The sequence below is a fragment of the Bombus fervidus genome, chromosome 1 (assembly GCF_041682495.2).
Source record: "Bombus fervidus isolate BK054 chromosome 1, iyBomFerv1, whole genome shotgun sequence".
Taxonomy (NCBI): Eukaryota; Metazoa; Arthropoda; class Insecta; order Hymenoptera; family Apidae; genus Bombus; species Bombus fervidus.
This window is the reverse complement of record NC_091517.1, coordinates 25,917,170-25,938,968: the sequence shown is the minus strand read 5'-3', so window position 1 is coordinate 25,938,968 and position 21,799 is coordinate 25,917,170. Positions and strand designations below refer to the sequence as shown.

The following is a 21,799-nucleotide window of genomic DNA, read 5'->3' as shown; positions in this document are numbered from 1 at the left end:
TGGGAAGAAAGTAGCTAAAGAATTCGTAGCGAATATACGCTCGAAGAATGGACGAGAAGCGAATGAGACGGATAAGCAATTTGTCAAGAGGAAGCATACGTGGAATAAAACGAAAGGAAAAGAGTCAATTAGTTGCCGTTACGTACATAGACTGCGATGTCCTCTTTGATCGGGCCAGGAATTCTGACCTTTTCTCTGTCGCGATCGCGCTCGTACAGAGCTGGAGTTCCAGCGACTTGGTATTCCCCTGCTAAAGTGATCTGCCTGTTCAATTGGAATGAAGATCATACTTCTAGATCGTAATATCTCTCCAACGTCTTTTACTTTTCATTCGGAATTTATTATTTCGTTAGCCGATACAAAGAGATACACAATCAATTAGATTATCGATATAACGTATCAACGTAACCGACGATCAACACATCTTGGTATCATTACTTACCGTTTTCCATTAAGGAAATATTTGTCGGAATTTGGCACACCTATTCCAATATAATTTTTGCTGTTTCCAATTTCTTCGATTTTTATATTTCTCGATCCATTGGGGACAACGACGACTTCCTTGTATCCTGGACCGTCGTTTTTGTCGTAAATTCCGCCTGTTGTTTCGCATTGAGTTCCATCGCCATGGCAGATTCCACAACGATCTTCCGTGGCATCTGAATCGACCGTCCAATCACAGCCAACTTTCTACACCGTTAATTACAATCGAAAAATAGAGAATAGAATAGAGAACGAAAGATAGGGATATTGTTGAAAATATCGTCTAGAAAAATAGACTGACTCGACAGATTCCAGCAATGCACATGTCTCTGGTACCAACGTTACAGGGTGTGCCATCGAGAGCGGCTTCACCCCATGGAACGATCACGCTTTCCTCTGTGTCGGTGCAATATAGCTCGCAGGGTTCCGCTTCAATCAAGGACGATATTCATTAGTATTGTACGGATTAAAGTCGAATGGAATATCGAACGATCGTAGATTACTTGGCAAAAAATAACTTTCAACTGTTTATTAAATTCGATAATTTTTTTACTCTCAAATAGCAAGAAACCGTTTAGCGTTATTTACAGTATTGTTTATCGCGAAAAGTACTTGTCCGTAGTATCTTCGACGAAAGAGTCCAAAAACTAGTGGCTTACTCTGATCGAAATACGGCAGCCAAGTGTAATTCTTCCCTTTGTATTCTTTGCCGTCGTAATGGCTGCACTGAACTGCTCTGAAACTGGCCGTTTCTTCCGGGCATGGATCGGTGTTGCAGATTTTATATCGACGTCTTTCCCCGATGCAGAATTTTCCACCGTGCGCTGGTTCCGGATGGTCGCATTTCCGCTCGACGATCGAAACGCCCGCACCACAGGTTCTCGAGCACTCGCTCCAAGAACCCCACTCGCCCCATCCGCCGTCGATTTGACGCGGTTTGTCCACAATTGGCACGCATTCCTGGTTCTGACACCACTATGACAAAATTCGCGCACGTTATCGAAAATCGGTTTAATGGCTGGTTGACTTATTTATTCGTTAATGACGGAGTATTTATCCATTTTTTTTTCTCTTTTTTTTTTTTTAGAACGTTATGAATATCCAGAGGACAAATGAACATCGAGAATGACCGCTTTATTTGTTTTTTTTTTATTTTTATCGTTATCCGTTAATGTTATATTTCTCGTTGTTACAACATTATATCTTACGATATTATTTTCTATTGTTTCTTCTCGAATACGAAATGACAGGACGACGCGATGAAAGATTAGTTTAATCATATAAATTTGTGGGTAATTGTTATTCATTGGGAACTACAATCGCATAACGCTATACACGTATAATTACATATAATATACGCATCTAATATTCTTACCATGTGTTTGCCACAGTGTGTCCCCGGGGCGGCCGGATGAAGCATGGTGGTGCAAGTGCCATCGACGATGCACCATAATTTAGAACAGATCTGTGAACAAAATCACCGATCTCTATTCACCGGTCTAAAATTGCCCCGTACTCGATTTACTTTTGTTCATCACCTCCTGCAAGGGCGAGCAAACGGAAGCTTCCCTGACGCCGAACTGAAGCCTGCATTGGTGCTCCGCGTTATACATCGCGCCAGGCGGTAACTCTGGATACGAATAATCATTGTCTGCCGGTTCGTCTTCCAAACATTCGCCTTTCCCTTGACTGTAGAAGTTTTAAAACTTTCTTTAGAAACTTTCTTTCTCCTAAAGTTTTTAAAGCTTCGAACACATGCTATCTAGCAAAACAATCGAACTCGTTGTTCAGACTTTTCCAACGACACATCTAAAACGATAGTCGATGTTGTCGAAAGAGATTTTTAAATTTCTTACTCTAAAAAATTGGTGATGTCCCTTCTAGAGCATCTGGACCAGGCGACGCCGATGGTGTCCACCTCGAAAGTCGGCGTCATCACGTGCAGGGTGTCACCGTCTCGCTTGCTGCAGCCGATTTTTTCCGTATCGTGATACATGCCAAAGCTGGAGCGAAAATCGTGTCATTGTCGCGAATCATTTCGATTTCGGACGAATCGTGATTTCGCGTGTGTCTGCCCGCGATACGATTCCAGCCAAATAAGCGGCAAACGCGATAACGAGGTCGCGTTATCGGTTATTATATTAATAAAAGCAAATTGCGCTTAATAACGAGCACGGGGAATTGGATTCTCCATTAGCTGACCAAACAAGTTACGCGTCGATTCGGCCAATTTTTTTCTTATTACGGATTCGACGATTTTTTAATGCGTGAAATCGATTCGCGCGTCGAGCGGATGATAATATCAGTTAGTTTCACGCGCGTGCGTTTTGATAGTATTTTATAATATTTTGGTACTTTGATACGTGGATGATCGTAATAGAAAGAGCAGATATTTAATGGTGAACTTTTAATAGAAGCAAAGTGGAACTCTACGGCAACGAAAATTTGATCAGAAACGGGGAAAATAAAACGGCGAAAGTACTTTGAATATGTTTCAAGTTGACAGGAAACAGCAGCCAGTATGATAATTTATGTTTCATACGCCTTTAAATTTCAGAGGTTAAGACAAATTGAGATTAAAGTTGAACTCCGTTACGAGTCTAGTTTGTCACATTTAGAGTTAATGTCAGGAGACAAAGAGAATACAAGTCATCCAGTCAGAATATAAATTCAAATATATCATTAAAACGTACTACCGGTCGATAAAAAGTTAGCCAAATCGAGGATTCTTGATCACCGAGAAATATGAAATATGTTTGGGGTAATCGCTGCGAGGCAAAGAAGCTTGGCCAGACTAAGTGCGCTTCTAAGGATCTAATAAAAAAGAGGTAATAAATTTCTCTGGATTACACGGAGGTAATACTCGAGTCTCGCGAAGATAATTCACTTCCGACGAGTCGCTACTTTTTCTCGGAAAATTCAGCGGAAATTTAGAGGCAAGTTTGCCAGCGACGTTCGACCGATGGAATCGTTATCTATTTCTTGTTTCTTTTTTCTTTTTTTTTTTTTTTTTTTTTTTCTTAAGTCAAAGATCGATCGAACGTTTCCACTCACTTGTGTCCCAATTCGTGGGTGATGGTGTGCGCGAGCGTGATTCCATTGTCTTCGTTGACGCTGCAGCTGCGGTCCGGCTGGCACATGCCGGCTACGTGAGCCACTCCCAGAGTACTACACGGCGTGTTCGCTCTCGAGCAGATGTCCTCCCTCGTCACCAGAATCGCCACGTCGTGGTGATTCGGATGCGAGTCGTCCGCCGGATTCAGTTTCTGTTGCCATTTGCAGAAATTGTACAGCGTCCTGTCCGCGTTCACCGTGATGTCCAGTCCTTGCTGAAAACAGACGTTAGTCGAGCCGTTTCGCGGCCAGTTGAATAGAAATGCGCGCATTTTCTCCCGCCGTGGAATTCGTTTTCGATCGTTCAGTGGCTACGGTTTACGAGCGTGTCAACCGATCCGAACGTTCGACATCGCCCTAGCATTCAAACGTTTTCCTCGTGATTCGTTCGACCAACGAAACGATCCAATATTTTATGGATGGTAAACGCGCGCGATGTCGATTCGTTTCAACACTTTGTTAAGCGGTTTTGGGAATACCCGAGTATAATCGTCGTTAGTTAACAGGATAGATAGATAGATAGATAGATAGATAGATAGATAGATAGATAGATAGATAGATGGATAGATGGATAGATAGATAGACAATAACAAGATTACTTCGAAAGCATTAATACGATATTGCAACGGCATTTCGACCGGTTGACCGTAGTCGCCTGTTTAGAAGAAAGCAAGTTGATTTTATCGAATCTTATATCTGATTGTTAAATAGTAAACTAGATAAAACACGGTATCGTGTAAAGTATGCCGTGCATCTAGTTGTTGAACGTAACGCACATCACCGGCGTAATTCGCACGTACTTCCGCGTCGTCCTCCTCGACAAGGATAATCCTGACCACGACGACGTTAATGAAATTCCCTATGGTAGGATCGAGGTAGAGGGAGGACACCATGTTCATGATGGTCAGCAGATACGTCTCAACGTCGCCGTCCTGATGAAAAGCCATCATCGTCGTGTCAGCGACAACGAGAGCCTCGACGTGACGCGGTCGGCTGATCGATCTCTTGGCACGTTGCCATCGTTTCGTCTGATGATGTTTTCTTCGGCCTCGTCCTTGAACCTGTACCAGTCCTGGTTGCGTTTGCCATTCGAGCCGTGTTTCCGTCAGCCGCCTCGGCTCTGTACAACAACAACGCAACCCCCCGGTCTTTGATTAGCATCCCGCTCGATATGAAATTCCTATCCGGTTCAATGGAATTCCCCTTTACGCGGTCGCGTTTGATTTTCGTGAAAAGGAATTCCATTTTCTCGATGCGGTCATCGATGAACCGATGCCGACCGGAATAATTAATGATCGGGTCGGATCGTTTGTCGGATTTCGGCTACCTGACGCGATCCAACGCGATACGGCTGATCCGATATACCCGCTGATCTACGATCTATCCAACGTGTCGATTTACGGGAAAATCGACTTGTCGTTTTCCACGTGGCTCTGGTAAAATCGACCGATTCGAAAACGCGAGTCCGCGCGTGCCAAATATCGTTAAAATATCGTAAAAGCTCTATTTAGATTCCTTTCGAATCGACTGGTCGAACAACAAATTACGTATGGAGGAAAGACGGAAAAACGCGAAACGGATGTTTAATTTTCACGCAGACCCATCGATCTTGCTCGGTAATTCAACGTTTGAAATTACCGGAGCTATCTGCGCATCTAACCTGTACGTTCTATCTCGAAAAAGACGTACACACCGCGAGCACGTAAGACGGTCTCTTAATTTATGCAGATTGCTCGATCGCAGAGGCGTGCAATTAAGATTTCATTCGAGCCATCCGATAGATCGGCCCGCTTGCCGAAATGGATATTCATTGTACTTAATTACGGGTTTGCGGCGAATTGGATTATCCCCCGTCGACCACGCTGCCGCTTATCAGCCCGCTCGGATCTTACCTTCGTATCGGTTTCTCCGTAAAGTCGTTTAATCCGCTGAAACGCGGTCTCGTCACTCGGTTAATAGGTTGCACGCGGGAATCGCGGCAAACACGTCGGCCATGGATCAACACTCTCGAAATTCGTGACCAAATTAGCCGAATTAATCGCGCTCCTTTGGACACTTTGCCCGAAGTTCAACTATCGATTTCCGTTTCATCGTTAACGTTCGCAACGAGAGGGGAACGTAAAACACCTTACTTCCATATCTATCGGCCTGCTTTTTTCTCCCATCGAACTAGCTACTTATTTCGTCAACGAAAAATACGAAATCGGAAGGTCTCGACTCTATCCGACATCGATCGAAACGTACAGCGAGATCGTGGAAGAAACGCTATATGATTCACAGATTTTATGAACACGGTTTGTGTCGACACACCTATTCTGTCGTTAAGAAATACCGACGACTCGTCGCGTGATAAGTCACTTCCGCGCTTCGTATATCGATATATCTAATTTCGAGATAATTAGTGGCCGAACGAAGACGGATCATCGGTGAGATTTTATCGAAACGTTCGCCGACAAGCTCGTAAATATCGAGTTGCAATTTTTCGCGACGCGATCAAAGATGTCGGTGCCGGTGAAAGAACGAGTAGAAAACATCGTCGGAACGCCCACGTTCCATATCGAGACGCGTCCAATTACATTATACGTAAACGGCATAAATACTCGTAATACGCGCCGCTAGCGAACGAACGGGCCACCGTGCGAAGTCGTGGGAGGGAAACGGGGATAGGAATGGTAATGGGAATGGGAATGAGAACGGGAACACGAAGATTGAGAAAAAAAAAAAGATATCGGTCCGTTCTCGCTGTAGGTGCCGCTGCCCATTCGTCTTCCATTTGCTTCTTCGTATCTTTGCCCTCTCTATGCTCCTTCTTTTGTTCGTTATTTGTTGGTTGGTTGGTTCGTTATTAATTAGAAGCTCGTTGACGCGGAGTTAGACTGCAGATGGTTTCTTTTTATGTCGAACACGCATCGTTTGTACTTCGTATCGGTGTAATTAGCGGAAGTGCCGTTTCAGGCAACGACAACGACGGCAGCGATGGCGTTCGAGAAGCACAAACGGGAGGAAACAAGGCGTGGCTTTAGCATTTGTTAAAATTGATTTACGGTCAGCATCGAGAACTAGTCTTCTAGTTGACTGACAGAGATATATCGTGCCACGGTCAATTTGTCCCTATTACAGATTTTGGTATCATCGAACGAAATAAACTACGAGTTTCGAGTGTCGCAATTAAACTCGTACCTACTCGTGTATATAAAAATGTATGTCATTAAAATTACAATTAGCCAAACGATTCTAAAAAAAAAAAAAAAAAAAAGGAAAATCCTAATCTCCCAAGATTTAATAACAATAAAAGTAGCTTTATTTAATAACGTTATAAGATTATGAGATAATATCTTTCTTGCTGTCGAGCTTGCTAACAAGTTATGCTACCTGTATATTAGTAGGCAGTAAGCTATATCTCGATCTTTTACGTTCTATCTGTTACGTATGCACATATATCGTAGAAACCCGTCGTGTATTAACATTGGGATAAAGATCTAGGATGGTAAAAAGTTGGCGGTAATCCGTTGAACGAGTTACGCCTATACCCTACGGATGATCTACGTTAAAGTTGTTACGTAACGCAACTAGAACGATAAAATTCATTATACGTAATAACAGAACGTAGTAACAGAATCCATTTAAAGATACAGCGCGTGCGAATAGAACGGGAAAAACGAGTATAAAAATGTCAAAAATAGCGTCGTCTAATTAGAAACAGTTGTAACCGCGTTGGCTGCATACTGAAATAATCTCTAATTACACGAGTCGGTAATTAACGGGAGAAAAATTTTCGTGCGGTAACGTTTGTCGTATCCCGAAGCAATTTCATCGATAAGCAGATAACGTTTGGCGTCGACACGCCCACGCTTTGCAGCTCGTGTATCCAATTACCCCGTAGCCTCAGACGGCATAAATGTTCCTAGCGAGAGAAATCGAAAGAAGAACGGACGAAGGGGGAAGAGAACGAGTTGGGAGGGTAAAACTGGAGATTCGACCTAGTATCTAAATTATAGGTCATGGCAAGTTCCTTCCATAAAATGTGGCCCGTAATTATTTCGCGAGTAAAAATAAGAATACGAAGGTGCGAATTGTTACGTCGGTATCGGTTGGTTGGTAACTTTTCGCAATCTCGGTTAATTTCCTTTTACCCTTAGCCGATAATAAATTTCATCGTTGTAACAAAAGTTCCTCTCCTTCGCGTTAAAGTTTCGAAGAATTTTATCGGTGTACGATCGAACGGTTCAGCAAGTAGAACAAGAAAAAAAAGAGTCAGACAGACGCGCGCGGCTAATAGTCGCCTTTCGTCCCGGTCCTTGCCGGAACAAAAAGAAATCGAGAATCGAAAGTAGTGGAGCGAAGAAACCAAGGGATGGAAGAAGGATGGACGAAAGGGGAAAAAAGGAAAGGGAAGAAAGAGGAGGAGGCGAAGGAATTTCGAGAGACAAGAAGAAGAGAGGCAATGAAAGGCTGCGCGGAAGAAGTAGAAGGGGAGAACGGTGTCGGTGGATTCTCACCGCGAGTGCCACAGTTTCTCTCCAGTTTTCTCTTCTTTTTTCGTCGGCGTCTGGTGCGGCCGGCGGCGCCGATTTCGAGCTGCGGCTGCTTCACGGACCTACGAAACACGAGATGCGGCCTGCCGAGCACCGAGTTCCGGTAGAGTCCGGCCGTGGTACGGCCCTCGGCGCCGGCGTCTTCCAGCCGAACCTCCGGCCGAACTTGTTCTTCTTCCGGGGACACGGCGACTGGTTCCAACCAGAACTCCCCGTCATCGCCACGCAGCATGCCCGCCTGAAACACGAAACCAACTATCGTCTTACACGGACTCTTTGTTCCGATTCTATTCAAAGACAACTACCGAGATTGTGTCATAGCGAGACCGTCTACACGGGATTTTCTCTCGGTCAAACGTGTTCGCGATAGTTTCCGTCTACCGAATTCGTCGCTTCTGTTTCGCTAACGTGCGTTTTCTCGGTTCGATGCCGCCCGCTCTATCCTCTTCCTCGAGATCCGTTCCTGCCGTTTGAAATTATTATTATTGCGTTATTCTAAACTTTTAACATTTAAACTCGGTTCTCTTACGTTGACTTTGTTGGTGATTTTGTTAGCCGTCAAAGTCTTTCGACGTTCGATAATTATGAAATTATTCTTTACCAAAGTCTGTCTTAAAAACTAACGCCGAGCTTTACGTTTCGTTACTACGACGATTACATTTTCTTTTACATCCAAAATTTAGCGAACCTGACTATATAAGAGAAATTTCACCTATAAAGATTTTTCGTGTTAAAGCGACGGTTATTACACTCGAGTAGTAATCTGTGCTTCTGTCTCAATTGTGGAACTTGCAACTATTATGAACGTAGTTAAGTACTTTACCGCAAAACTTTATGCAGTGTAATAGAATTTTATGCACGTTGCATAAACGCTACTTCTCTCTTTCTCTCTCGTTTTAGACATTAAATCTCGGAAGAAACATTTTGACAAAAATCCTAATAATTTAACGCGTTAAAGCAATCTCTAAAATAACTTTTCTAAACGGACAACTGTTGCTCCTCTTACGAAATCGTTCGTTCTATGTTCATTTTGATTTGTTATTTCAAGAATGACTCTGTCCGTTTCGTCGGAGATCGAAGAATAGCCGTTTCGAAAGGCGTACGTAGAGGTGGGCCTCGTGGGTAACACCTTGGAAACGAAAAACGGTATAATGAAAATCGGTTTCGTTCGATGCTGGTGCAGATTACCGCGTTTATAGCTGTGCCGTGTCATTAATCATTCCCGATCGTCGATAGTGTTCACCATTCTCCGTCAAATAGCAATTGATCGGCGGAACACCCATCGTCTGATTTCGATTTACAAATTCTCATTTTACGCCCACTCTTTTTGTTCGCTTCTTCCGCTATCGCTGTCTTTATCCGTTTCCCCTTTATCGCTGCCGTTACGATCGAGTGCAACATCCACAACCGTATAGATCCACTCGATACGAATTTCGAATTCGCGCCTCATTTTTCACGCGTCCTTCCGTTCTTTCATTAAAAATCTCTCGATCGCGTCGACCGTTTATCGTCGTTTCCAATTCGCACCGTCCAATCCTAACGATGTTAAATCGTCAGCCGACGTGTCAAAATTTAAAAAACGATCTCTCTCTCTTTCTCTCTCTCTCTTTATCTCCTTGCTCGGTAGAAAAGAGCGACTCGGAATAAAAAAATTTTTATCGGTTGGCGAGCAACTTTGGTCGAATAGCTGTTTCAGCGAGCATAGAATCTTAGGAACGAAATCGGAATTCATACGAGAGTCCTATAAACCGAGAATTCCGTGTAAAAATATGTAGCGGGAAATGATCGATTCGAGGAGGAGATACAGCTAGGTTGGCGCGGTAGAAATAGGAAAGACGGCCAGGCGAAGGGCCTGAAATACAAGTCGAGCGAGCCAGGGTTGGCCGTGTTTCAACGATTCTCCGACGCCGACCGTGAAAAATCACGGCGCCAGCCTTACAAAGAGGTAGTAAGCCCAACTGCAACAGAGGCACCGCACCGTTGAAGGAGCGCAAAGTGAAAAAGGACCGAGCGTGATTCAGCGCCGCATGGGGCCTCACGGCTCGATCCTTCTTCTCTCCTTTCCTCTTTTCTCTTCGTCGCCGTTCCCTTTCCTTTCCTTCCTTCATCTTCATCTTTTTCTCCCCCTTCCGCGGCTACCTTTTATTTTTTGCGCCGTTTCTTTTCATCTTAAGCGCGCAGAAACGCCGATCGACTATATAAGGAGTGATTTGTTGCCGTGGTGGCTTCGACGCTTCAACCACGCCACGAACATTGTCGTTCGTTCGGTTAACGATACGCTCGATTTTTCTCGTTTCTTTTCAATCGGCACTCTTTATTCCCAATATGAGATCGTCGGCTTCGTTCACCGAATGTGTCACGACACCGATTCCACAACGATTTCAGAGAATCTTAAGAAAAAAGCCGTTGAGTCGTAACCAAGTCTGGAGGAGCGCGAACGCGTTTGCCTATCGACCTTTACATTTTTGTTAAATCTTGCTACGGTAGGATTTACATCGTGTAGATATTAGAAAGCGAATCCCTCGATTCTTACAGGTCGAGCTTTATCGAGAAAATAACTCTGACATTCCGTGGGATGTTTTAAAGGACGGTAACGCAGGATACCGCAAAGTACCATTGTAGTGAAAACGTGAATTCGAGCGACAAAGTGACAGGTTTACAACGGCCTAGGGTCTGCGTATTTCAAAGAAAATTCAATTTTCTACGTCATGTATTTCTTCCTTTCTTTAACCGTCCGTCATCCGGAAACTCCGAATATTTAAGTGGAACGGAGAGCAAGCTGGAACGCGTTATTTGCAGGAGACGTTCAGTGGCTCGACGCGACGTTGGAGCTTTCAAGCGACAACGTTTATAGTTTATAGCGAGACACTTTGCGGCATATCGCTAATGGATGTTGAATTTAGAAGTTGAATGGACGTTAAATTTATTTGTAAACTCGATACGTTTATTAGCTAGCCGGTCGGATCTACATAAAGTGGCATCCATATAAATTCCCTATCCCTTTTGCCGTTTACGAGTGTGCGTGGAACCGGTTAACTGCAAAGCGTTATATGTATTTATCTGTAACCTTATCCCCTTAAGATTCAGCGCGTCGCTTCCGACTGCCTCATCGGACTAATCCGGATTTATCTCGAGGCGAAGGTGAACCTCGGTCTCTCGTCGACGGAATCGATTGCTCCGTTTCGACGTTCGTTTCTGCGTCTTCGATTCGCGCGACGTTAATCAGCTTCCATTGTTACGCTCGCGTCTCGAATCGAATTCTTCGATGGAATCGTCCGGATTACGATCGAGCAGGCTTCGCAGCCAGAATGTTTCCAGCCAAAGTATGTAAATAGAATAGATTATGCGAGCAGATAATTACCGACACTGGCAATTCTCGAGAGACGGTCTCGTCCGGTCTAAACTTTCCGTTGGTGCACCGTTGTGCAGTCGTGGTTGATCGGACGTTCGCTTTTTGCTCCGTTTCGTTGATAGAACGAAGCGATAGTTCGAACGAGTTAGCGATTGCGCGCGGTTAGCGCGAGGTCGGCAAAGACGATCTGAAACAGTCGTAGATCATTCGCTGTTGCCCGATAACGTACGATCGGAATCCCGACAAAAGAGCCGAGAAGGGGAGAAGCCGAAGCGCAAATTAAGTAATTTCGTCGTGGCGAGCTGTTACTGGAACCGGTGAATGAAAATGGATGATGACATTATCGATCGAACGATCTACCGGCCGTTCGTTATTTCGAGTCCGGCGCATGCGTGGCCTGCCGCGGGAATTCAATGCATCCAATCGCAAGTAAATATATTTCTATAAAGGTCAACCGTCCAATTTAGATGTCTGTTTGTTCGTTTAATTGGTCGGATCGCTGGCCAGCCGTTCTATGGCCCCGGCCGACTCCTTTTCGCGATGTATGCGCGCCGCCCCGTCTTCCCCTCCGTTTCTAGGATCCGATTAATTCAGTGCACCGGCCGATAATTTATGGCCGGCCATGCGTTACGCTCTGCACCTTCCTCTCTGCCCGTTTCGCGGCAAAACCTCTTCGTATCTGTCACACCTTCCTCTAATTGCCGCGAACACGCGAGATATCAGGCAGCAGGAGGACCGACTAGTCGCCTCTCGCGACGCCACTCCGTTTCGAGCAATCCGATTCTACAGGGAAACTAGCTCGTTGACTGGTTCCGTTATTCCGTTGCAAAATACCTAGCTATTCGTCGGAACTTTGAAAGTTTCCCAAGATTTCCTATATTTTTCCTAATAACGTTCAAAGCGTCAAATAACGTCAAACTGGCTAGTACGAAGTTTGTCCGAACTCTGATCTAAATCTGATCGTCTCTGATCTAAACAAAGAAATTATAATTATTTCAATTTTATCGGTTCCATCGATATTGCGACTTCGAGGGCGGTTCTTCTCAAATACGTTAAATAACGTCCTCGGGGACAGGGAGGAGAGTCTGCCTTTGCTTCGAGGAGCGATACCAAGGGACAATCTCGATCGTTGTTACGTTTTAGTTGTTACGTACAAGTTTTACCTGTCAAAATTTCAGTAAAAAAAGAGAGACGGAAGCGAAAAAGAAAGAAAAGTAAACGAGCGATCGTCGATATCCTGGAGGAAGCACGGATTAAACCTTTGTTTGCTGTCGGTAAATGCGAGGTAAATGGAAAGATACGATAAGCGGTAACTACGCGCCGTAACAAATGAAATTATTTAATCGATTCGTTACCAACAATTGGAACGATACAAGAGGCGAAGTTTTCTAAAGAGAAAGGCTAGAACGTTTGGCGCGAACAGGAAAAGTTCAGCAGCTGGAACGAGGTTTTCGCGTAAACTATCGAGTTAATTAACGCGCGGTCGATACGGAAAGAAGGCACGGAGACGGAGCGTGAGGCGGGACGAAGGAGAGAGGGACAGCCACGGTAGGTGGGATTAGCATAATGTGTCGGGAACCGGCGATCGGACTTGGTTCGACTCGATTGTAGTTAGTTAATGGTCGCCGAACAGTCGTTATTCTCGCGCGTGGCAATACGCTGCAAACGTTAAGGCTACCTCGGCGTACAATCTAGCATATATAAATTATTGTTGTCCGACCAACGAGGTGTATCGATGGGCGGTCGCAATGCTGTCACCCGTCGACGCCCATGCTCGCAGTTGGGACCGGAGAACGCTCCGCGACGCTTACGCCTTTGAGTCTTTTCTCCTTTCCACCGCTTCGTGTCGCAAGTGTAAATCCACGTCCAAACCAACTGCAGCCTCTGTACCATCCGCGATTCTCGATAGTGGCCAAAGCTTGTCGATAAGCGTCCGCGTAACGCTCGTGACAATGTTGTCGATGCGGCTGACCGACCAGCGACCGACACTGAATTTGTCTCGCGAGTACTCGCCTCGATTACATCTCTCGATATTCAATACAACAGATCGTCGATGCGCTTTTCACGCTGCACGTGTTGCGACCGAGATAAACACTTGTACGGCTTATTGAAATTGAATATCGGTACGCGTACATTCAAGTAGTACTAAACATACCCGTACGTTTAACTCCTAGTCGACATGTCCACTGGATTCGCTGTCGTGTCTCGTACGTTCCTTGTTATCCTATCCGCTTGATTCGATAGCTAGCTAACACTTTGTCCGTTACGTTGCTTTCGCTTGAACGAACATCGATTCTAACAAAGATTTTATTATTACTGTACAGAAACAAGCGTTCTATAATTTATACGGTATCGCGACAGCTTGGAAATTTAGAATTTGAAAAATCGATTATGGAGACGAATTGATTTTACGAGTGAGTTAAAGTTAAAAAGTTGCCTGGTGGAAGTGTCGATTGATTCGCGAAAGTCTCCTTCGTTGTTTCACGATTCAAGCGTTTCTGTAACGCAATTTGTAAATTACAATTATGCCAACAGGCGTTGCTAACAAGCGACGATAGTTTACGGTTAATAAGTTTTTATTATGCCATTATAAAACACCTTGAAATGGACGAATCAATACCAATTTCCTACCACAATAGCGTGAAAATCACGTTTTTTTAGAAGTAAATCGCTTGGCATATGGCAACTCTTAATGCAGTTGCGTAATCAAAATTTCAAAGAAATTTATCGCGTTACTCTCACGGAGTTGAGGTGATTAACCGTACGATAAATATCAGCAATTTATATCCCGTGAAGAATCAACAATCGGTATTTCGTTTCTGTAAACGTTGCAGCGTATTCGCGAGACCGTTCCTCCGTAAACTTTCCTCGGTATCGTTCATCGATCGCGCAGGTATGTTCTGCCGATTTGTCATCGACGCGAACAGTCGCTAACGAATGTCAAAGCTAATTGAATTTGATTGGCTCGACGGCTTGTAAAGTATTAAAGTTACAGCAAGGAGACAATGCCCGTGATTTGTCACCTTTTCGATTCTTCGTCTCACTCCTTCGCTTTACACCCATTTTCGTAATTGCCCGAGGTCACACCCGTCTTCTACACCCGTCCCCGTTGGATCGAGCCGATAATCGCATCTGCGTCGTTTGCCAGCTCGATCCTCCTGTTTCTTCGTTTCTATTTCTTTCTCGTGACTCATCCGTCGCGGAAAAAATGTGCTCTGGATCAGTCCGGATGCCGATAACGACTACAGATAAATTCATTAACTGCTATTTGTTCGCCAACCGAACACGCCTTCCTCAATTTCTTACTTCGCTCGACTCGATTAAGCTTTATACTGTTATGCGAGATATGTACTCGATAATTGGAAAATTACAGAGTAATAGACATTCCATCGAAGTAGAGATTAAGAAGACGCAGAAGTAGAGTACCTCGTTCTTATTCTATAGAATTTTTATACTCACGTGCCGTTTGTGCTCTAAACTCTCGATTCTGTTCAAGATGCAACATATGTTTGCAACATACGTGAAGAAACTCTCCCATTTTTTGCCCTTTTTGTCACGAAGATCGATGTATTTTAAAAATAATTTATACTATTTGTGATCTAATGAAATCTCCGACGAGCGGTCAAAGTTAGTTTAACGCCTTTCTAAAAATATCCATAAATCGTGAGATTTGATCAACGATCGAGCTTTAGAATTTAAACTAATTTCCTACAATACGAACATCGATCCTAGTCAAATTATAGGATATCCCTTCGACTAGCTTCCAATTCGTTCCTGGACTTTAACTCTCTCTCTCTCTCTCTCTCTCTCTCTCTCTCTCCGAGTGCTCGACCATCTCTATGGAAACTCGATTTGAAAATGCTTGATTCGCCGAAACGTCTTTTACGGTTCGCATTATCCCATTCCAGACAGCGACGTTAGTTTCACATTCGTTCCAATCGATAGATTCTTTCGGCACGAATTATTTTCGGTAATGGAAAGCAGGCGTTGTTGGCGGTTCTTCTTAGTGGCTACGTTCGTTCGAATTAACCGTTCGTCGCACGTAATACGAGCGATGTACGGAGGTGCGCGGATTTCACGCGATGAACACATTTTATGAAATGTTGTTTCGATATGGCGTATAAGCAAGCAGCAACGTCTCTTTCCAAGCGTTGGCACCTGAATGGTAGTATCGTGTTTGCGTCGACGTGTAGTGGAAAAAGGGGTTAATTGCGTGACGGAGCCGAAGAAGCGGTTGCAAGACGATGTATCGATGCCAGTACCGGGATTACGCCCTTCTGCCCCGCTAGGATGTATTTTAACGAGACGATAAATTATTCGAAATGTCAATCGCGCGATATCGTTCGCGCGGCGCAGCCGCTCGTCGACTAATCGCGCGAAGGATCGAGAATGACGTCAGGCTGCGCGACCGATCGCTTGTTCCTCTTACGCTTGTTTCCTCGCAGAAGACAAGACGCATTAACCGCGAGCATGGGTGTGTACACTTGTCGCAACGCTGTAACAGCACGAGAGAACCGAGGTTACGTCCCTGATCCCCCATTTGAAAAACCCTTTTGCTCGCGACCGACCGGTGCGTTGCTCGTTAATTGTCTAGCTTCTCGCCGTTCAATTACACCCGGAGTCGTTGGTGCGATTGCTCGTTAGGCATTATCGATCAACGCGCTGCCATCGTACGGCTCATTCTCTTCTTTCGATCAAGTCGTTAGACGTTTCGACGGGATTCGATTTTTAAGAAACTCGCGTTTAAGCGTTAACAAATATTTGCTAATCGATCGAATATAGTTTCAGCGATTTGCCAACAGAGATGTCGACATCGTACATCGTACATCGTTGGTGCGGTGTCAATTTTATAGGAATCGACAACGTATAGAAATTTTTTCACCGTTAGCCTCGCTAAGGTATAAATTCTCCGCGCCTTTCTTTCGTTACACGCGTTTCCTGTCAAGCAGCGAAACAGATACAACAGCGAGATCGCAACCGGTGAGTAACGACTCCTTTTATTTCATCGGCGATAGTAATCGGTTCATTCAGCGTAGAAGAACGTAACGCCTTGATCACGAGAGTTCGAGGAATCCGTTCCAAGGTGGATGGAGTACGAGTAACGAGATCAAGGAATGCACCGCTCTCTCGCACGACCATCGATAGCTGATCACGAACGTTTCCGCGTTATACCGAGAAAATCGTGCCTTGGAAACTTTACGATTCGGTAGATGGATTTATTATACGTTAAAAGGTATTACAAAAGGTGGTCAAGCGGTAGGTGTATAAAGTGTCGTTGCGATAATTCATTGATCTGGTCGATATTTGTGTTTTACAGGCAAGTACCGTGTCCATAAGAAAGTAAAACATAGATAGCATCGTGCTAAAGAAGAAATTGAAACACCGCTTAACCTCGGTAATGTCGATCTGCGATGAATATGTATATAAAGAGCAGCCCTCTGGGGATGTGATATTTTTCGGGCTGATGTGAAACTACCGAGAGCTACGGAGTCATTACCGTAATTAATTACGTCATCGATCAATCACGGTGACATTAAAAACAACGCACAACAGCGGCGATTAAGAGTGATCGATACCGAGCCCATCGTCATTAAACTAATCTTTAATGAACACGCGGACGAGAGGCGTTCCAACGAAACGAGAAATTCTCGCATCTTCGCTGTCTGCCAGTCCCTGTACTCTTGAGCGCGTCAACGCGAAAAAGGAAGAAGAAAGTTGACGTTGCCTCGAGTAGCGGAACTTGATTTCTTGATAAAAGGCATGCGAGAGTTCGTATTCCTCGGGGTGGTTTCTAGAAGGTGGATGCAACAATTCAAGCTGCACAGAATAGCTTGCACAAGGAGTAGAGTAAGCCGGGGGAAAGAGTGGACGGAAAAATCGATAGCGGACGAAGGAAAGGAAAGGAAGGAGAAGAGGGAGGAGCGTGGATCTCGATGATGATAAATGCTTCCTGCGGAGAAACGTGATTTATGCCGTCATTAGAATAGTTGCCACGAACCTCCCGTGTAGGTGGTGCATAATGATCGCTACCACGGACCACTATGTACATGCAAACGCTCTCCATGGCTATCCGAGAAGTTGGCTTTTACAAAAAAGGCTGCCGTTGCTCGATGATTGCGACGCCCATAAACACAGTTCGCGACGGTACATTGGTTACTTACTATCCCCGACGTGTTCGAGGCCTACTGCGTGTTTCGAATCTTCCAGCAACGAACCACTCCGGGGGACGTTTCGTTCGAGTTTTCGAGAATGATCGTTCGATCGAGCCACTTTCCAAACCCTCCATCGCACCGAGCCAATTGCGCTCTCCGTCGATCGATGCTACAACTTCGGAATTGCCCGTAGATCCTATGCAAACTCTGGAATACTCTTGGCAAGATCTTCATCGTGATTTTTACGGTTTTAAACGTTTCGAAGGTCCGATCGGAATCTACGGAATCCACGAAACAAGATATGCTTCTCTTCAAGAAGCTTCTCACGATTCTCAGAGTCTCGAGAGAAAGCGAGTGGAAGGTAGCGCACGGTACGTACGGCTAACCTTTCATCAACGTTTTTTCCCACTGGTGGAGATGAGTCAGGCGATCGATTAAAAGCTTAATTACCGAATGTAATAAGGACCACCCATCGTTCATTTAGATCCATCAAAATAGATACGCATTAATTGGACGGGGGGGAGCAGCTCTCCTCTGATTACCTACTACCGATAATTATATGTTAACCGCGTATTCAGATCCGGCTCGGCACGTACTCTGGAGAACCTGTTCCCCTACAGCGGCGAACATTGAATCAAATTGCGTGCGCGTGCAAGTGTGTATACCAACTGTATTCACGCCTCCTAACCTTTCGCTGGTGGCTAGATCTACGCGTAAATAATTAATTGCCGTTGGTCCCTACTAGATCGAAGCCATTGCAGCCACCGATGCTTGGCTTTCGTTTCCTTTACCACTGTCCATCGTAATTCTATTTCTTTCCTTCGCTATGGATTCGGTTCACGCTTCGGAGTATACGACATAAAAAAAAAAAAATTGCTCACTCGTTCTAAAGTGGCTTAATATTATGTCTGTTAGATTAGGTAAGATCGAGTAAATCGATGGAATAATCGAGACACGTTTCGATTAAGTATCGTTAGCCTGTACTCGAAACATTCTTGTTTGCCACTAATCACATATATGCTAGGGACAAAAAGAATACAGTAAAATGGTTCGATTCTCGAAAAAAAACCGGTATCGGGATCAGAAAATTAGACCGAGACGCTGAGATCGATCGGTACGCGTAAACTTTTGAAAGGCGAGCGGTAAATCGCTGCTCTTTATCCCTTCCTATGGTTATTTCCGATTTTTCCATATACACGCCACATTATACACGCCAAATTACAAATTCTGATCGGAATATAATCTTTCACTGCCGTCCTTCGCGTTAAGCGAAGTAGAGAGGGTTCTATAAATGGATATAGATAATTTAACCGACAAAGAAAACACGCTAAAACGATACACGTTCCAAAAAGTTCGAATACACGTTCGAATTAAAAAATCAATCGATAAATGACCTAGCATACACCCTGAAATCGATAGCTCGAATAAAAAGAGATATCTTGTTTTTTCTTTGTAACGTATCAGCGTCACTAGTGTTTCGTTCGGCTAAAAATTCTAAGAAACTAAATCAACGCGTGATTCTCAAGCCCATTTAGTTGCTCGACGTCTCTCATTACCGCGAGACAGAGCCATAAATAATAATCGAAGCGGTTTATTAGCGGCTTATAAGCAGCTTATAAGCAGTTTATAAGCGCGACGCGTCATCTCTTCTTTTTCCGCGATTCTTCTCTTTCAATTGGTAGCTCGACAGTCACAATAACAACCTTATAACGGGATGCTGCTTATAGGTCCGGGATAACCGTTGAATATTTCTTCCACGAGATATTTCTTCGTCCTTTCTCGAGGATCGATTCGATAGGGCGATTCCCAAACGGTGAATTTATCGTTCGTTAATAAATTTTACGATTCCGACGAGTCTTTCTACATCAACGATATTCGCGAAATAAGTAGACTCCTCAAAGCGATCGCGTTCTACGTTCGCTTCTCTTAAACGTATTCGTCCGAATTATCCTGATTTCCGTTAATACTCTTTGATCTGGAAAAAATGTAGACTTTGTCAGGAAGCTAAAGACTCGGGAACGGGGATCGATAAACTTGACGTTTCGCGAGAGCAACGAAGACGTAAATTCGAGTAAACGATATTTTCGACGACGCGGCGGTTTTCTGGCTAATCGAAGATTCGGATCGTCGACGACGATCCCTGTCTTTTCGCGAACAGTTCTTTTGACGTTAACGACCCAATCACGTCTTATGGGTATATAAACGCGATTTGTTAACGGAGGAGGCGTACCTCACGCGAGAAGATGCATGTCCATGGCGCATTTTGCAGCCGGCGTGACCGAGCCTATCGTACCTCGCGATCATTCCTGGAAATTTAATAGACGCGTTCCGCCGTTTCTTGATTCTTCGACGACGATATCCGCTAGCGACGAGAACTTCGTGCAATTCGAGATAACGAATAAAGAAACGACGCTTTTCGGTAGTGTCCAAACGATACCAACAAACCACTCGGTTTCTCTTGTTCTCCTATTCTCGTCAGCAACGAATCGTGGTTCCTATTTCTTCGCAAAGAAAACCATGGCAAGATTCGCATGCTGAGTTCGTCGATCTGAACGATAGTGCTCGTGTTAGGCCTTGCTGCGCTTGTTAGAGATACGTAGACCGATATTTGGAATTTGTTCACGTTTCACGAACATAGAGCAAGTAGATAGTCGAAAGTATTATCTGCGGTCTTTGGAATAACGCGAACATACTTGGCTTCGCGTATAGTAGCAGTGAATCGATCGTAAAAATTCTGCAAGATAGAAAATTACTTGGCGACGTCTTCTTTTTCCGTTTCTAAGACGTATTTTGATCAAACACGGTACAATTTCTTTCTTATAAAGAAAAAGTCAGTGTTTCGAGTGGTTCGAGCAATCGATCTTTCGTCGTTCGATTCAACAAATAGGATTTATCGAAACAAACGTAAGCGACCTAATCGACTGGCATTTCACATTTGGTGGCCTCTGAGAGAGATTTGGCCAGGACATTGTTCGAAGAAGGTTCCACCGCTTCGATCCTAATATCATCGAGCTATCCAATAAACGTAATGCCGGGCTTTGAAATGTCCCGTGCCCGTAAGCCACTCAAGATAACAAAGGGATCACGGTACAGCATCTTGCGGGGACAGCAGCAAAAGGGTGGATCGGCGTGTCAAATTCAATTCTAACTCACGTTAAGCGGTCGCTATCGAGGGCGTACCGGCGAATTAACCCACCAGATAATACCATTACCGTGGAAGCCTGAAATTACTGAACATTACGTATCGATGCCAATTACACTTGGTGGTCCGTTGGTGTGCGCGCGTAACTGCGGATACGTAACTGCAGACGCGCCAACCCGAAACGATTACTTCATTTACATGTCGCGTAAATACGCGTGGTTCTGCCACGTGGTTAGATCGGGTCCTCGTCGATTACGAACCATCGATTCCACCGAAAATTACTTCCCAGAAGGGCATACACGAGAATCGACCAACGTATTCGATGGCCTGAAGCTTGTTATCGGCCGTTAAATGCCACGACGAATTAATATGCGCTATGCCGTGCCATCGTAATTTTATGACTGCGCTGGTTTCTACAATCTCTAACTCGCCAACTCGGACGTCCATATTTTTTATTTCGATTCTTGTAACGACCGTCGTCGAAACAATACTTTTTAATAGATCGCTATACACGCACGACGTTCGAGAAGCTGACGCGTCTCCATAGTTCGCTCGACACTTTGAATCGATTAGTTTCGACGAAGAGAATGTCGCGATACAGTCGGAGAAAGACGAAGTACCGCCATTAGCGACATTTGTGCTTGTACATTTTAATTTTGAACGCGGAGTTTCTTAAAAATTGAGTTGGTGCTTTATGTTCAATGGCATAGAGAACGCTTGCAACAGTCTAATATTTCAACGCGAATTCATCTGGAGAAACTGCGTAGAGGCGAACAATTTTTCCGTTTCTAAAGATGCAATAAATATCTGATATAGCGAAACAGTTTATTTGCACGGCTGAACGTCTAACGGGGATAATTTATATTCGTACTTTACCTGCGAGATATCAATCCTTCTAACACAATAAGCTTTTATACACTTTATTAAACCGAGAATTTATAACGCGGGGAACTCGTTGCATGGACATTGATTTGTTGTAACTTTAACTTTACCTATTCGTTGTACCACGCTTATTATTTGC

At 44.3% G+C, this 21,799-nt stretch overlaps 1 protein-coding gene across 5 annotated transcripts in view; it reads right to left on the bottom strand.

The window, feature by feature from the left end:
• The window catches only part of LOC139991200 (A disintegrin and metalloproteinase with thrombospondin motifs 7), an 88,947-nt gene that overhangs the window by 3,555 nt on the left and 63,593 nt on the right, over positions 1–21,799 (bottom strand). For 4 of the 5 annotated variants that reach the window (XM_072011159.2, XM_072011178.1, XM_072011150.1 and 1 more), the window contains exons 4-13: positions 8,097–8,370; positions 4,374–4,717; positions 3,538–3,812; positions 2,340–2,486; positions 2,022–2,172; positions 1,859–1,948; positions 1,143–1,458; positions 785–912; positions 443–690; positions 147–264 (exon numbers count right to left, since the gene is read on the bottom strand). In XM_072011159.2, coding sequence (XP_071867260.1) covers positions 147–264; positions 443–690; positions 785–912; positions 1,143–1,458; positions 1,859–1,948; positions 2,022–2,172; positions 2,340–2,486; positions 3,538–3,812; positions 4,374–4,717; positions 8,097–8,370 — 2,091 coding nt within the window. The remainder of the gene's footprint in view (positions 1–146; positions 265–442; positions 691–784; positions 913–1,142; positions 1,459–1,858; positions 1,949–2,021; positions 2,173–2,339; positions 2,487–3,537; positions 3,813–4,373; positions 4,718–8,096; positions 8,371–21,799) is intronic. The other variant, XM_072011174.1, reaches the window with a different exon arrangement.